Source organism: Penicillium digitatum, chromosome 2, assembly GCF_016767815.1.
Source record: "Penicillium digitatum chromosome 2, complete sequence".
Taxonomy (NCBI): domain Eukaryota; kingdom Fungi; phylum Ascomycota; class Eurotiomycetes; order Eurotiales; family Aspergillaceae; genus Penicillium; species Penicillium digitatum.
Window position 1 is genome coordinate 1423051 of NC_089385.1, and position 14688 is coordinate 1437738.

At 51.2% G+C, this 14688-nt stretch overlaps 7 protein-coding genes across 7 annotated transcripts; 3 read left to right on the plus strand and 4 right to left on the minus strand.

Annotated features, from left to right (window-relative positions):
* Positions 1–91: 91 nt before the first annotated feature.
* On the minus strand, positions 92–4290 carry Pdw03_6575 (Protein transport protein (SEC31), putative; the record flags this gene model as incomplete). The annotated part of the gene is made up of 8 exons (XM_014679865.1): positions 92–136; positions 191–489; positions 544–3253; positions 3308–3394; positions 3451–3684; positions 3737–3842; positions 3905–4021; positions 4082–4290. The coding sequence occupies 8 exons, from the start codon at positions 4288–4290 to the stop codon at positions 92–94; spliced, it is 3807 nt and encodes a 1268-aa protein (XP_014535351.1).
* Positions 4291–4719: 429 nt separating this feature from the next.
* Pdw03_6576 (Peptidyl prolyl cis-trans isomerase Cyclophilin, putative) lies at positions 4720–5237 on the plus strand (the record flags this gene model as incomplete). Its single annotated transcript, XM_014679864.1, has 2 exons — positions 4720–5040; positions 5100–5237. The coding sequence occupies 2 exons, from the start codon at positions 4720–4722 to the stop codon at positions 5235–5237; spliced, it is 459 nt and encodes a 152-aa protein (XP_014535350.1).
* A 272-nt stretch (positions 5238–5509) lies between these two features.
* On the minus strand, positions 5510–6145 carry Pdw03_6577 (NADH-ubiquinone reductase complex 1 MLRQ subunit; the record flags this gene model as incomplete). Its single annotated transcript, XM_014679863.1, has 5 exons — positions 5510–5609; positions 5755–5767; positions 5831–5893; positions 5995–6010; positions 6086–6145. The coding sequence occupies 5 exons, from the start codon at positions 6143–6145 to the stop codon at positions 5510–5512; spliced, it is 252 nt and encodes an 83-aa protein (XP_014535349.1).
* A 298-nt stretch (positions 6146–6443) lies between these two features.
* Positions 6444–7070, plus strand: Pdw03_6578 (Cytochrome c oxidase polypeptide vib; the record flags this gene model as incomplete). The annotated part of the gene is made up of 6 exons (XM_066101392.1): positions 6444–6482; positions 6558–6564; positions 6676–6706; positions 6770–6851; positions 6913–6976; positions 7036–7070. 6 exons carry the CDS (start codon positions 6444–6446, stop codon positions 7068–7070), a joined length of 258 nt encoding a protein of 85 aa, XP_065956475.1.
* A 680-nt stretch (positions 7071–7750) lies between these two features.
* Positions 7751–8945, minus strand: Pdw03_6579 (Mitochondrial substrate carrier; the record flags this gene model as incomplete). The annotated part of the gene is made up of 4 exons (XM_014679861.2): positions 7751–8446; positions 8545–8643; positions 8731–8735; positions 8792–8945. 4 exons carry the CDS (start codon positions 8943–8945, stop codon positions 7751–7753), a joined length of 954 nt encoding a protein of 317 aa, XP_014535347.2.
* A 1069-nt stretch (positions 8946–10014) lies between these two features.
* Positions 10015–11559, plus strand: Pdw03_6580 (Phenylalanyl-tRNA synthetase alpha subunit (PodG), putative; the record flags this gene model as incomplete). Its single annotated transcript, XM_014679859.1, has 1 exon — positions 10015–11559. The coding sequence occupies one exon, from the start codon at positions 10015–10017 to the stop codon at positions 11557–11559; it is 1545 nt and encodes a 514-aa protein (XP_014535345.1).
* Positions 11560–12121: 562 nt separating this feature from the next.
* Pdw03_6581 (GrpE nucleotide exchange factor, coiled-coil) lies at positions 12122–12998 on the minus strand (the record flags this gene model as incomplete). The annotated part of the gene is made up of 3 exons (XM_014679858.1): positions 12122–12154; positions 12222–12647; positions 12723–12998. The coding sequence occupies 3 exons, from the start codon at positions 12996–12998 to the stop codon at positions 12122–12124; spliced, it is 735 nt and encodes a 244-aa protein (XP_014535344.1).
* Between the last annotated feature and the right edge of the window lie 1690 nt (positions 12999–14688).

The following is a 14688-nucleotide window of genomic DNA, read 5'->3' on the forward strand; positions in this document are numbered from 1 at the left end:
CGCTGAAGTATAGAGAAAACAAGGCCAGAAATACATAAGTTGTACCAAGCCTTTAGCATTCCCTCCACTTGACAAGATACAACAATTTCATTTACGGAGTAGCGCGGCTCATGCTAATCAATCGCTTCACACCGACCTGTAATCGTGGTTGTTAGTGACTGCTCAAATGCTAGGACAAAGGTTGACTCACCATCCAGTTGCCACATTCGTCTGTCCGGTTGGTCATGATATCAACATGAATACCGAGGGCAGTGTTGTAATCACGTTGCTGGAGTGCGTGGGCTAGGTTCACCATGTCCTCAATGGTTTTGGGCTTGAGCAAGTCCTCATTGTTGAGGTGATCAAAGAGGATGTTCAAGCGGCGCTCAGCATCATCAACCTGTGCCTTGAATGCCGCGGGGGCCCGGGTCTTGACGCGTTGCATGTCTGCCGATAGAATCTCGAAGACAGGCTGTGCGTCTGCAGGAATGTGTGAACGGTCACCGGGGGCTATAATAATAGTCAGTTGGCTGGAATCGTTGACTAATAATTGTAGTAACTTACGATACTTGAGAGCCGCAGGAGTTGGCCTCTGCGACTGGGCCGTGGGAGGTCGAGATCCCTGTGGCGGCGGTTGGATGCCCTGGGCCATGGGCGGGGGCTGTGCAGTAATAGGCGTGGTGGGCCCATATGGGTTTGCCGCGGGGGGTTGCGATACTGCTTGTGGGGCGTATGGCGAGGGAGCGGCCTGGGGAGGAGGAGCCACCGAGCCACGAGCCTGCAGTTGCGGGTTTGCAGGCTGGGCAGCCGGGCTTGGTGCATACCGGTTGGTTGAAGGTGGCATGCTAGGAGGAGCGTTGTAAGGCGACGCTCCGCGGGGGATTGATGCCGGAGGAGCCATGGTTGAACCCTGAGTCAACGGTGGTGACTGAGGGAGAGAAGCGTATGGATTGGCAGGGGGCAGCGGAGAAGGCCCGGGGATGTTAGATGCAGCCTGACCACCAGATAGCGGCGACATCATGCGCGGCGGAGGCATCGAGCCCACCTTTGGTGGGGGAGGCACGGATGGTGCGCGCGGCGCACCAACGGGGGGAGGCCCCTGGGTCAAATTTGGTGACTGGTTGGGGAAAGGAGACGCGATGGTTGCAGAAGCTGCGGCAGGTGTCGCACGGCGGGGTGTAGGAGCCTTAGCAAAGCCTTCCGGCAAATCATTCCAGGCAGGAAGGCCAGTGGCCGTGGTGTATGTTGTGATTGTGTTGGCCGGCGACTGGTTAGATGACGCACGAGGAGGGGGGGGGACGCCAGCACCTGTGGGCTGTTGCCCGCCGAATGCAGATGGTGGAGTGTAACTGGTAGGTCTCATTCCCTGAGTGGGCTGATACCCAGCTGTCTGTCCATAGGCAGCGTAGGGGTTAGGAGGCTGAACTGACGAGGAGGTCGTTGGAGGACCATATGGGTTAGCCTGCTGGGGAACAGTAGCCGCAGGAGGCGCATAAATGCTAGGAGTAGCAACCGGTGGAGTTGCAGCATGGTTGTAAGGCTTCGCTGGTTGGTACACATTGGGCTGCTGTGGAAGGGGCTTCAAGGCAGATTTGGCTGCGACAGCGGGCTGGGCCTTCTGAGGTGCCTGTCTCGTGGCAAGCTTAATGCGGTTGCGCGCCACCTCAGCTTCAGGGTGCTTCTCAGGGACAAGGTCGAGATACTTTTGAGCAATTTGTAGGCGTCCATGGGTAGCGACAACATCGGCATATTCAATGTATTTGTCATACAAGACGCTCAAGCGCCAATCCGAGTCCTTGGCCCGTTCGGTATCCTGGAACTTGGTGACTTGGCGGAAGATGGTAACCTTCTCAATCAGGCCCTGCAGGGCACGGACGTGGATGGAGAATGAAGAGTTGTCAGTGTTGCTCTCAATTCCTTTCTGCTCATTCTCGCGGAGCTCCTCAACCCAGATGGCAACAACCTTCTCAAGCTTCGAGCCTACCAAGAAGCAGAAAGAAGCATTCTTGCGGGCACTCTTATCGTCGCTGTTCTGCGTCTGCTCCTCCAGGCGGTCACCGAGAGCATCGCAGAGATCAGGGAATTCCTTCTCATCGGCAAAGGTACACAAGGCAGCCATGACTTCCTTCCAGTTGGACAAGTCGGCATTATGGACCACATCCCACAGGTTCTTACCCACAATAGACGCGAGTAAGCGCATGTAGTTCGGACCACCAGCCTGCTTAGAGAAGTAGTACTCCTGCGCCTTTTCGATGCACTTCGGGCCACCGCAAATAGCAATCATGAAAGCATCGGACATCTTATCCTCCTTGAGAGCAACATCCAGAGCTTTCTCAAATTCTCCGAGGAGCAAAGCCCGAGTAATTTTTTGCTCTGCCTGGCTTTCTGATCCATTGAAAATTTGGAATGGGTTGTTGGTTTGAGCGCCCTTGGAAGCAGCCAGTTCGGAAAGGAAGCTGTCACCTTCTGGGTTGGCATCGAAAATGGATTGCAAACGCTTGTGCTTCCTAGCCCCGGCAGGTTTGGCGGCAGCGCCATTGGTGCCCTCACCTTCCTTTTTGTCTAACTCAAGCTGCGCGAGACTATCGGCGGTCTCATCAATCTGATCCTGGAATCCAAGATACTCCACTAAGCTCTTACGTGGATTTTCAGAAATCAAAGCCTGCATCACCTTCCAGTCTGCCTTTTCTGCTTCATTGGAAGCACTTGAAGCGCGTGACTCACAGAGAGTGCTAATATCACCCTCTTTCAATGCAGTCTCAAAGCTCTCGGTAGCATTGCCAACGCTCTCATCAACCTCGAACGGTGTGATTTTAACACTGGATGTGCGAGAGCCCTTCTCGGTCAGACCGAAGGAAACGACCCGACCTCCGAAGCCAAAAGCAGCACCGCATGGCCGCTCAAGCCAACGAGGGGCCTTCGGGAGAGAGAACTTGGAGACTTGAGGCTGCGTTTGCGCCTTGTTAAAAAAGTCTTCACCGTCCAAGGCTTGGTTGTGATCGGCGATAGCCTGGGCATTTTCGGTCTTTGTGTTCTGGAGCGTCTGGACACAGATCTTTCCATCAAACGACGCGGTTGCGAAGAAGTTCGGGTTGTGAGGGTTCCAGCGGGTCTGGAAGGTCCAGTTCGTCACAACGGGGAACTCTCCGTATGCTTGGCCGGTTTGCGGGTTCCAACAGATGTTACGATTGTCTTTGCCGGAAGACAAAAGGAGATCTGGATCATGCTCGCACCAAGAAAGTGAGAGCACACCGGACTCATGGCCGGCAAGTGTCTATACAAAGCAAGTCAATGTTAAATCAAATCAGGATCTGAAAGAGTAACTTACTCGCTCCGGGGCGTGGGAGTTGCGAAGGTCCCAGACATAGAGCACTGGGTCTGAGTCGAGGGGAGACGATGTGATAAGTTTCGTGGGCTAGACATCAAAAGTTCAGCAATCCTGGAACAAATATGTAGGAAGTGGCAACGTACCCTCTCGGGGTCCCATGCGACGGCGCTGACAGCCTTCCGGGCCTTGTTGTTCAGGGTCAGACTCTCCTTTTTAGTCTTGACATCCCACACCGTCACAAAGCCAGAGCTGCTACCAGTGACCAGAATGTGAGGAACCTTCCTGTTCCAATCCAAGCAGTCGATATCATCTGTGCGGGCCGCATTGTTGCCCAGGCGGAATGGGTTCTCGATGTTGTTTAGATCCCAGATGAACAGCTATCCAGTAATTAGCTACATTTCCAACCATTTTCCTCGAGTCGCAGCCTACCTCTCCCTTTGCGCCACCAGTAGCCAGAAGGTTTGGGTGTTTCGGGTTGAACTGAAGGGTCTTGATGGCGCCGCTGTGTTTAGTGGTTCTTGAGATCAAAGCATCACTAAGATTAAACGATTAGCAAAATCTTAGGGGGAATTTGTTAACATATAGAGTTTGACCAACCTAGATCCAGCAAGTAGCTTATCCGCATCCCATAGCTCCAGCGAGCCATTCTCCAAGCCACCCGCAATCACGCCCCGTTTGTTGTCTTCGAACGTTGTCCAGGCCACATCATTGAAGCTGGTTACAGTAATCAGTCAACATGCTCGTCTTCTTTTTAGTTCCCAGAGACCCACTTACCCAGAGTCGGTATCGAGCTTAGCTAGCGGCTGCAGCTCCTCGCTCGCATCTTCGCGGTCAAGGCCCAGATCCCACAGCTCGAGACATGTCTTGTTAGAGAAGTCGGCATCGACAGCGCCAGCACGAGTTCCAGTTGCGATCAATGGCGACGCAGCGCCAGGCGACCAGGCAAACGTGGCCGTCCTTGGGATTTCCCTCAGACGCACCATGATGATGGCAGGGGAGGTATGGTTTGGTGAGGATCGAGACCAATAGTTTGTGTCAAAGGTATCATCCAAGGAACAATGAAACTCAGTTTGTGGGAAAGAAGAGGGATCAATAACCACCCCCTATGAATAGTTGACAATGGGGTGATACTCTAGATGTTCCAAGTATAGCAGTAACCAAGTGGCCTCCTGGACTTGGAGGGACCGGGGAACGCGCGCTAGACCGCTTTGAGACTCGCCAAAACACTCCGATGTGAGCTTCACGTGATATCAATCTTCCGTTCTGAGCTGATGGCAAGATACAGCTCGGATTCAGAATATCGACCCAAAAGCTTTCTTTATTGTCGCAGATACCTTTCTCCTCGCCTTTTCTACCACTCTGTACAAACTCGTCACATCGCTATACTTTGACCCGAAGCGCAACTATACATCATGAGTGAAACCACGCGGCTTAAGAGCACTGTCTACGTTGGTGGTCTTGACCAAGGAGTGACCGCACACACACTTGCCGAAGCTTTCATTCCATTCGGCGAGGTCGTCGATATCTCTCTACCTAAACCAGAGCAACCTAACTCCGCTGAAATTCACCGTGGATTTGGATATGTGGAGTTTGATCTGCCGCAAGACGCCAAAGAGGCAATTGACAACATGGACGGTAGCGAGATCTACGGGCGCACCATCAAAGTCGCCGCTGCAAAGCCGCAGAAGGATGCCAATGAGGGATTAGGCAGCAAGACTGCAATCTGGGAACAGGTTCGTTGGGTTCGATTTTGGATCTGATTGCGATCTATACTGACCGGTTTACTCTATAGGAGGGTTATTTGGCCAAGCATGCTGTCAGCGAGGAAGATCGGGAAGCAGCGGAGGAGGCTCAGGCTGCCAGCAGTCGTCCCCAAGATCCTATGCAGGGATTGGAACAATTAGATGTTGCTGGGCCGAAGCCCGAGTGAAACACGCTACACTTTACGATAGCTACGACGAAGATGACAAACAAAAAAAAGCACAAGTCTCACACGACAGTACATTTTGCCAATTACACCACAGTACTCAGGCTCGGGAAGCCGGAATTTGTACACGGGCGCAATCTCAAGCCCGTTCCTTTTTGTCTCCACTGGCAAATTGTGCCCATCAGCTTCAACTTCTCCTAATCAACAATACAAGCGGCAGTATTCCAAAAACTGCGGATCGAATTCTGAGAGCTTAAAGAAACATGGTGGTACATCTAGTGCTCACGGCTCTCGGGGCTGTTGCGGTAGAGACGCAAGGTCTTGTCGGTCATCAGCTTCTTGCCGCAAGAGTAGACAGCAGCGCTGAGGGCAACACTGAAACGATAAGTTAGCATCAGGGAAAGACACGAGCTTGATTGCCAGACAAGAGATTTAGGGAGATAAAGTTCGGCGTAAGACGGGCATGTGTTCCCGGAATCAAGCAGCAGATAGTATCAAACAGGAACAGGGAGAAACATACGCCAGGACGAAGCCTATAAATTACACAGACCGTTAGCTCAATTCCCGATCGCGAAAGTCATCACAATTGCACATACCGATAGGGAGCAACTCGGGGGGCACACGCTTAAGCTGGCGCAGACGCTGGGAGATAGTGTGAGCTGTAGGTGCACGGTTAGTTCAAAGGCTGTCCCCATAAAAGTAGATCCATTTCTGCATGACCCCATGGATCACGGGATCCAGCGATCTCATAGATGCATACCACTTTGTTGCTCCTTCTACAGACACGAGTTAGTTACCGAGGGATCGTATGATCACAAGACACAAGACCAATGCCGAAGGGAATAACATACAGGAGTAGGGAAAGCAAAGGCCCGAGTGGGCTGCATCCGCAGCATGCGAGTGGGATACATGACGATATGCGTAGTTCAACTCTGGAGTAGCAGAAGAAGTGTGGGATAGAGGGCGAGGTTGAAACACCAGCTTTCCGAGAACGTGACTGGCTCGGGTGTAAAAGCGAGACGCTCAGTGGCTCTCGCTTGACCGCCCGCGGTCATATCCGGCACTTCACAGCTTCAATCACCCAACGTCGCTCTTCCCGGCTCACTCTCTCCTCTCCTCTGTTTCCACTCCACTCCAATTCTTCCTCTGTGTTGTTTCTCCTGAAGCTACACATCGCAAATATGGTTGCCATTCCGGAAGCTGACCCCGATGAGGTCCTCGAGACAAAGCCCTTCAAGTTCGTCACTGGTAAGTCTACTACCCCCTCCCGAGAAAACCGGGGCCAATGGCCCTATAGAGAGTCAATGGCTAATTTAATTGCAGCTGGTACGTGAGACTTGAAAAAAAATTTTCCACTTCTTTCGCTTGTCGCATGCGCGTGGACCGATATCCCCGATCGGCTGATAGATGGTGTAATTGACAATTTTCGACTGGATCGCAGGCTACGATGCTCGTTTCCCCCAGCAGAACCAGTATGTGATTAGCTGTTAGTTGAGTGTCTTTTTCACACTATCTAACCTTGATTCGCTCCGCAGGACCAAGCACTGCTGGCAGAACTATGTCGACTACTACAAGTGTACCACTGCCAAGGGCGAGGACTTCCGCCCCTGCAAACAGGTAATTTCGACATCGACAATCTTTCCCAAATCCCAGCAGCTTCTAACGGCTTTTCTCACAGTTCTACCACTCCTTCCGCTCTCTTTGCCCCAAGGCCTGGACCGATCGTTGGGACGGTCAGCGTGGTACGCATCTACAACTCTTCTCCAATCATGTGTTTACTTCTGCTAACTTTTGTTCACAGAGGCCGGCAACTTCCCTGTCCACCTTGACAAGTAGATAACCGACAGCTGTTTTTGGTTGGTCAAGTGAGCCGCGTCAAATTTTCTTATGTATCGACAAGTTCCAATGTACTCTACTGGGTCAGGCGGGGACACAACCCCTCTCCTAAGTTGTTCCGTCCGTAAAAGGCTAGAAAGGGTGTTTCTAGGCTCGTCGTATTGTAAAGAGAAATCTACCGTTAGCTGGTGCTTGTTCCGACTTGATTGAAGGCATCGGCAGTCCCTACACATCTTTCATCAGTAGACGCTTGCAATAAGCGGGAGCCTTGGCTTGGATATGTAACCTAAATACTGAGTAGAACCCATGCTGTCTTAGCGTAAATGCTTTGAATGCGATTCAATGTGTGTATCTAATTCTATGTAGTCCCAGTCCTGACAAGAAAAATGCATAATTCAGCACAGTGTACAAGGCCACAGGGCCATGTTTTAGATATGCTCCCAGGCCGTGTCTGGCCAACCTTCGAATCTCCGATGATGGAAACGTCCGAAAGAATGCAGGCTATGTACAAGCCAAAATGAAAATGGTGCGCGGAGTGTCAAATTGAACCATAGAAAACCGGAGAAATGGCAAGAAATCGTCTATGTCGAGATTATATCGGACACAAGGTATAAATGATGTAAGGTTGGGAATAATCGGGGGGAAGAGTCACAAACAGGGAACAATCACTCTTTGGATCTCTAAATGCCCTTCAACTTTCGGTATAGCTTTTTGTGCTCCTCGAGGAAGAGGAAAGTGGCAATGGTGTGAGGACCAAGACGGATGAAGCTAGGCACCCAGCCACGGAAAGTCCACCCTAAGCCTTCTTTGCGGCAGATATCACGCAGAAGACCAACGATGCTTTGACCACCGCCGTCGGCATGAGAAGCCGTCATAATACGCGTCTTGATCACGTCCACAGGGCTGCAGACAGTGGTAGCAACGAAGCCCGCCATGAACGAGGCTGTGAAGTGTGTGCCCAGGTTATCAGCCATGCCGGCCTTCTCGAGACACATGCGCTTGAAGGTGTCATAGGAAGCGAGCTGTGAGGCAGTCATGAGGATTGCGCGCGTGGAGTTAGGCCATACTCCGCGGAAGAGAGAACTGAATCCCTCTGACCGGGTCATTTGGACGAGTCCGTGGATTGCGTTTTGGTAATTGCGGCGCTGAGCGGGAGGGAGGGATGCATCGTGTTGCATGCGGACATTCATCACATCGGCTGGATTGCCTGCAATTCCGCCAATGAATCCGGAGGCCGAGGCAATGCCAATGAGAGTGACCAGGCTTGGTGCGCTGGCGGGGTCTGAGGTGGGCGAGACAACGCGCGACTTCAGTTCTTCGTAGATACCGAAGCGCGTTGTGGAGTATGTAATTTGACGTAGCATCGCCGCTGACAACTATTCCAGATGCAATGCGTCCCTTGTTAGCCAACTGTGCGCATTTCCTGGTAGCGATGGGGCATTCGCTATCAACTGGATTTTGGGATCGCACATACACCACTATATAACCCCGTGAAGCCATTATTCTTCACGATGTGTACAAATGTTCCGACCATAGTCTTCGGTGCATCGGGTGCACGAGTCTGTAACCGGACCTATCATGCGACGAGCAGATATCAGCATCGGGATTTGGGGTTGTGGCCATGGGCCGTTGTCTTGGAGGATTAGGAGCTTGCAATTACCTTAACTAGGGGCGCAGAGTCAGCATATATTCTATCATTCAGGGAGGATATAGGAACCTACCTAAATCTAAGGGGTGCGTCACGGACGCAGCAAAACATGAGGCCGAACCCCCAAACCAAAAAGGGTAATGCACCTGCTTCGGCTTTGACTGCGCGGGCGTCTGAACGGGCACGACCCGAGAGTGAGTAGCCTCCATCTTACCGGTGTCTACCATCTTGGAAAACAAGACCCCTCTAAACATACACCGAGGGAAAAAGGCGGGGAGAGCAAATCCCAAAAGCTAATTTTTTTTTCTCTGGACTTTTCTCGGCCTTTAACGCGACGTGACGTAATTTTTGGTTTAAATACCGACGGAGACAAATCAGATCCCCGAAGACACTCCGGCGAACGGTGAGAAGTAGCCAATCAGACCAAGTGCCTTGATCGGGGCTCTTCCCTTACACCAATCATATTCTCGGGTTTACGGGCCTTTCCATAGCCCGGCCTTTCCTTTGCCGACATTCTCTTGTATGGGCACATACAGCCCTGGTCCCAGATACCCCTTGGGCACTCTGAATATCCTCGTTCGGTCGTTAAAATGCATGCCGAGGATATCTATGCACACACCGCTACTATAAGAACCCAAGAAATCTAACACGAGATCGGCCACCATGCGGATCTTCGGGGTTTCTTACGGATATTGGGCGGTTGGCGTCAGACTATCGAGGGGTTCTGCAGGAGGGGTCAGATACCATGTGCATTAAGGCTTTCTGGAGAAGCATTATGATAATATATGATATCAGATAACAGCCGGGGTATTAAAGATGTTGAACATCCTAATGACTGGAATCAGGTAACTCTAGTTCAAGCGCTTGTTCCGCGGGTTCTTTTTCTCGGCAGTGGTGTTTGAACTCGGTCGTTGTGGCATGTTTAAAAAGGAAGGAAAGGAGTTGAAACTGTTTATAAGGTCAGCATAACTGTTTACCTGTTTAAATCATGTTTATATACCATCAGAGATGTGTAATTTATAAAGTGGTGCGTGTAAACAGAGAAAACAACTTTCAAATTTCAATATAAGTTAGTACTGACTCGACAAGAGTGGTAGTGACTATCCAGTAATCCAATCATCTTCAAATCACAAGCCTTTTCTTCTAGAAAGACGTCAATACTAAAGCTTTTTACAATTGTTGTAGTGCAGATTGACTAGACAAGTGAACTCCGTACTTCGGGAACTAATTTCGCCGACCCGAACATGCGTTGAGATCGTTGATAGACAACATTGAAACCTCACGTCCAACCCAACAATGAGGTTATTCGCTACAGGTCGAGCCCTGCGTGCAAGCAGTGGCCGTTGGTCAATTGCCTCAATCCGGCCCCCAAACACCATTCCGCGCTCCCTCCAACTGACTCCCATCTTCTCCCGCAATCGCGAATGGAGCTCAACCGCAGTTCGCCGGAGTGAACAGCACGCAACCACTACACCACAAAGTCCCCAACAGCAATCAACCCTCAAACTCGAAGGGGAAACCTACCCAACCGACCAGTGGACCAACACCCCCAATACAATCCTATCTCATATCGGACGCCGACTCTACCTGGACGAAAACCACCCTCTCGCCATTACACGCAAACTCATCGAAAGCCAATTCGCATCCCCAAGCTATGGAAACTATTCAGAGAAGAACCCCGTCGTCTCAACAAGACAAAACTTCGACGTCCTCGGCTTTCCCGCCGACCACCCGGGTCGCAGCCGCACGGATACCTACTACGTGAACGACAAGACAGTGCTGCGCACCCACACAAGCGCACACCAGCAAGCATATTTCCAGCAAATCGCCCGTAATGAAAAAACCCGCCCAGAGGAGGTCGGATATACCGTGATCGCTGACGTCTACCGTCGCGACGCCATCGACCGCAGCCATTACCCCGTCTTCCACCAGATGGAAGGCGCCATGCTATGGAAGCGCCCCACGACCAATCCACTATCTGCATCGGCCGAAACCGCAGCGAGGATCATGGCTGATGTGGAGAGGATCACGCGCCACGATGTCGTCGTCGAAGACCCGAACCCCACTATCCATGCTCAGCGGAACCCGCTGCAGGATGAGCACCACAGTGCCGAGGAGGTCGAGGCTGTGGCAGCGCATCTGAAGCGTTCTCTTGAGCGTATGGTGATTACGATCTTCACGGAAGCAAGCAAAGCCGCTGCGGCGAGTAGTGGTGGCGTGGAGCAGGAACCGCTCAAGGTTCGCTGGGTCGAGGCTTATTTCCCGTTCACCAGCCCGTCCTGGGAGCTGGAAGTGTTCTGGCAAGATGAGTGGCTGGAGATTCTGGGGTGCGGGATCATCAAGCAGGATCTGTTGATCAACTCCGACGTGCCGGACCGGATTGGATGGGCATTTGGACTGGGCATCGAGCGGATTGCTATGCTTCTTTTCAATATTCCTGATATCAGGCTGTTCTGGTCGCGGGATGAGCGGTTCCTGTCGCAGTTCCGGGCTGGCCATATTGCTCGCTTCGAGCCTTTCTCTAAGCATCCGGCTTGTTACAAAGATGTTGCTTTCTGGTTGCCTCCTGCGACTCTGACGGGTGGTAACAGTGCTGCTGGTGGGGGTGTGCCTTTCCATGAGAATGATGTAATGGAGATTGTTCGTGGGATTGGTGGGGATCTTGTTGAGGATGTTACTCTCATTGATGAGTTTACGCATCCCAAGACTTCGCGGAAGAGTATGTGCTACCGCATAAACTACCGGAGCTTAGAGCGGACTTTGACGAACGAAGAAAGTAATGAGTTGCATTCGAAGGTCCGGGAGAAGCTGGTGGGAGAGCTTGGTGTTGAGCTGAGGTGAGCTTGGAGACTGTTGGGTCATACTTTGTACTATACTGTGACTACTGCGGAGAATTTGTAAGATACAGCATTCCTCTCATCCATGCCAATATTGAATACGTGGATCTCACTAAGCCCAAGTTCCAGTGGATCTAGATTCTAGCCAGCTTGGCCTTCGATCAGAAGATAATTTAGTGATTACCCATGGCGGAAGGAAAATGCTGACACCAGAGGCTAAAACAGTGCCCCGAGGAAGTGTATATTATACAGTGAGGAGGAGAGAGATATCAGGGGGCATAGAGGTACAGACGTCACGAAACAAGTGAAAACACACCACCAACATGAGACGATCCGTACGCCTCCAGACACATGCAACAAGTGCGTATCATACAGCCGAATCCAAGAGACGAGCAGAAAGATAGCAAGGAAGAGTAATTTCCGGGGTCCAAAAGCCAGCCATATCCGAGCATTAAACCCTATCATGATCATGAGGAATGACATATGGTACAGAGAGAAAGAAAATGAAAATGCGGAAAGGATCCGAAAAGGTGGAAAGATTAAGAATCGAAGTTTTTGTCGACAATTTAAGCGTTCTTGACGACACCAACCTTAGCAGCCTGCAAAAGAAAAGATTACAGTTAGTCACAATAATCTAGAGTCATGGGCATCGGAGCTGGAACTCACCCGCAGAACGCGGCCATTAAGACGGAAGCCCTTGCTCTGGACGTGCATAACATCCCCGTCCTCAAGACCAGCAGCGGGTGCCATGAAGGTCGCCTCGTGCAAGTTCGCGTCGAACTTCTGGGCCTTGCCGTCGACCTTCTCGCCGGGATCGAAGCGCTCGAGACCGTGCTTTTGGAGGGTGTTGAGAAGGATTTGCTGGGTCATGCTGAGACCAGCAACGAGATCAAGGAGGTCCTTGTTCTCGTCGGTCTTAGCAGCGGTGAGCTTGTCTGCGGGCACGGCCAGCAGCGCGCGGTCAAAGTTGTCGATGCTGTCAAGGAGATCCTTTGCGAAACCCTGAATGGCGAACTTGCGGGCGGCGTCCATGTCGCGCTTGTTGCGCTCAACAAGGTTGCGGGATTCGGCAACGGAGCGGAGCCATTTGTCCTAATCGCAAGTTTGGATTAATACTCGTCTACGAAAGAGCTAAAGAGCTACCCGTAGCATGGGGAATTAGCGTACCTTGAACTCAATGGCTTCCTTAGTCTTCTGTTCGAGCTCCTTTTTAACGGGGTCCTCGGCCTCTGCATTCTCTGCGCTCTCTTCCTTCTCGGCTTCAGTGGCTTCCTTGGTCTCTGTTGAGTAGAGACGGGTAGACCGGGGAGAGAATGGCCGGATGGCCGGGAGACGTGCTTGTTGTGAAGTCCGTCGCAGCGCCAGCGATGCGGTGGAGGGAATGGAGGTGGAGAAAATGGAGCGGGCGGCCTGGGCCTGTCTGAGGATAGTTCGTTGGAACATTATGAATAGTGATGTGTGGAATTGAGAATAGAGACTCGTTGAACTTGAGGCGGGTTCATTTGTCCTCGGACAAATTTAGTTGGGGATCACCTGACCGCCTGGGCAAGGAAAAACGCTGTGCCGAGGGGATTCTGGCTTCTCCAAGGCCATTGCGTACTGCATGGTGTGAAACAGTGTAAGATGAGAGTCACATATGAAGCAGTACCTTGTTGACCTGCGACTTGCATCTGTTGACCAGTTTGCCATTTGCAACCACCCAGTATGCAAAGCAGCAAATTTCGGTACCATTTCATGTTAGCCGAGGTCTCTTGCTCAAGGCTTTTGCTCAAGTTGCTTTAGCATAACCACCTGGCGTTACAAAATGTGAAAACAAAGGCATGTCAGCTGTCTGTATCAAACCTTCCTCACCTGGATATGTTGATTGACTGCCTTGGGCCATACAAGGCAAGGGATTCCGAGAGCATGTCCAGCTTTGTCTACTCTTTTCGGGTTCGTGTCGAGTTATTTCCACGCAGAAGGAATTTCTTCTCTCCAAGAAGAAGTTTGATTCATTCATAGAATTTCCTAAGCATGTTCTAATGTGTTTCATCAACGGTTCCAGCCATCGAGCCTGTGAAAAGACAAATGTTGTAATTTCCAGTTATAAAATCATGCTAAGCGGGGATGGCCTGCGGTCCATGTTCGACATGTAGGTCTACAATCCGACACCAGAATGTACAAGTACCACATGTTCAGTCACCTTAGTTTATCAGGTCCTTTGCTGTGACCAGAACTGCCATATTAGCCAGGTGCCAGAGAAAGAGAGGCAGAAGTGGTATAGCGTCAAAGTCACGACGGGCTCTCATCAAATTGGGCAGTAAAGCAATTCCAGTTAAAATAGATAAACGCATGTATCTGGAAGGAGGGGTAGGCGTATTCTCGCATAATAGAATGACATCGGCACATGCTAGTATCTCCATTATAAACCAGAACCATTTCATTGACTCTGACGGATGGTTCCGACTATGAAAAGCTCACAGAAGAAATGTCGAGCCCTCAAGTCACCCACCGTCGCGCCTCTTTAGACGAACCGACGATTTTACTTCAGGCAAGCCAAAGCTCAAGATTGTACAGGAAGTGCTCGCGGTGCGACTTGCACCGACCGCAGTCTTAATTAAAGCGCATGCCGTCGCTCTTAACTACCGTGACGCCAACATCGCAAATGGAGAGAATCCTTGGCCGGTAATTCCAAATGAGATTTTAGGTAACGACGCGGCAGGCGAGGTTATCGCAGTTGGAGACAAGATGAAGAGATTGGCAGTCGGGGATAGGGCCGGGCCTATAGCCGACACTGAGAATCTTTCAGGGCGTGAAGGGAAGCGGTCGTGGCTGACAGCTGATGAGGATGGGGTGATGGCGGATTAAATTATTTTTGACGAGGATGGTATGTATAAATTTCCGGACTATCTCGACTGGGTGGAGGCTGCTACTATTCCTTGTGCGGGGTGTTACTGCTTGGTCGGCATTGAAAGGTATTAGTATTGGGCAGACTGTGTTGATTCAAGGTATGTGCTCCCAGGGTTGGGACTTGGTTCGACATTAACGACCAATTTAGGTACTGGAGGGGGTCAGTGTTTTTGCACTCAAGCTTGGAAGGGCTGCGGGCCTGAGGGTGATTTTGACCTCTTCGAGTGATAAGAAGCTTGAGCAA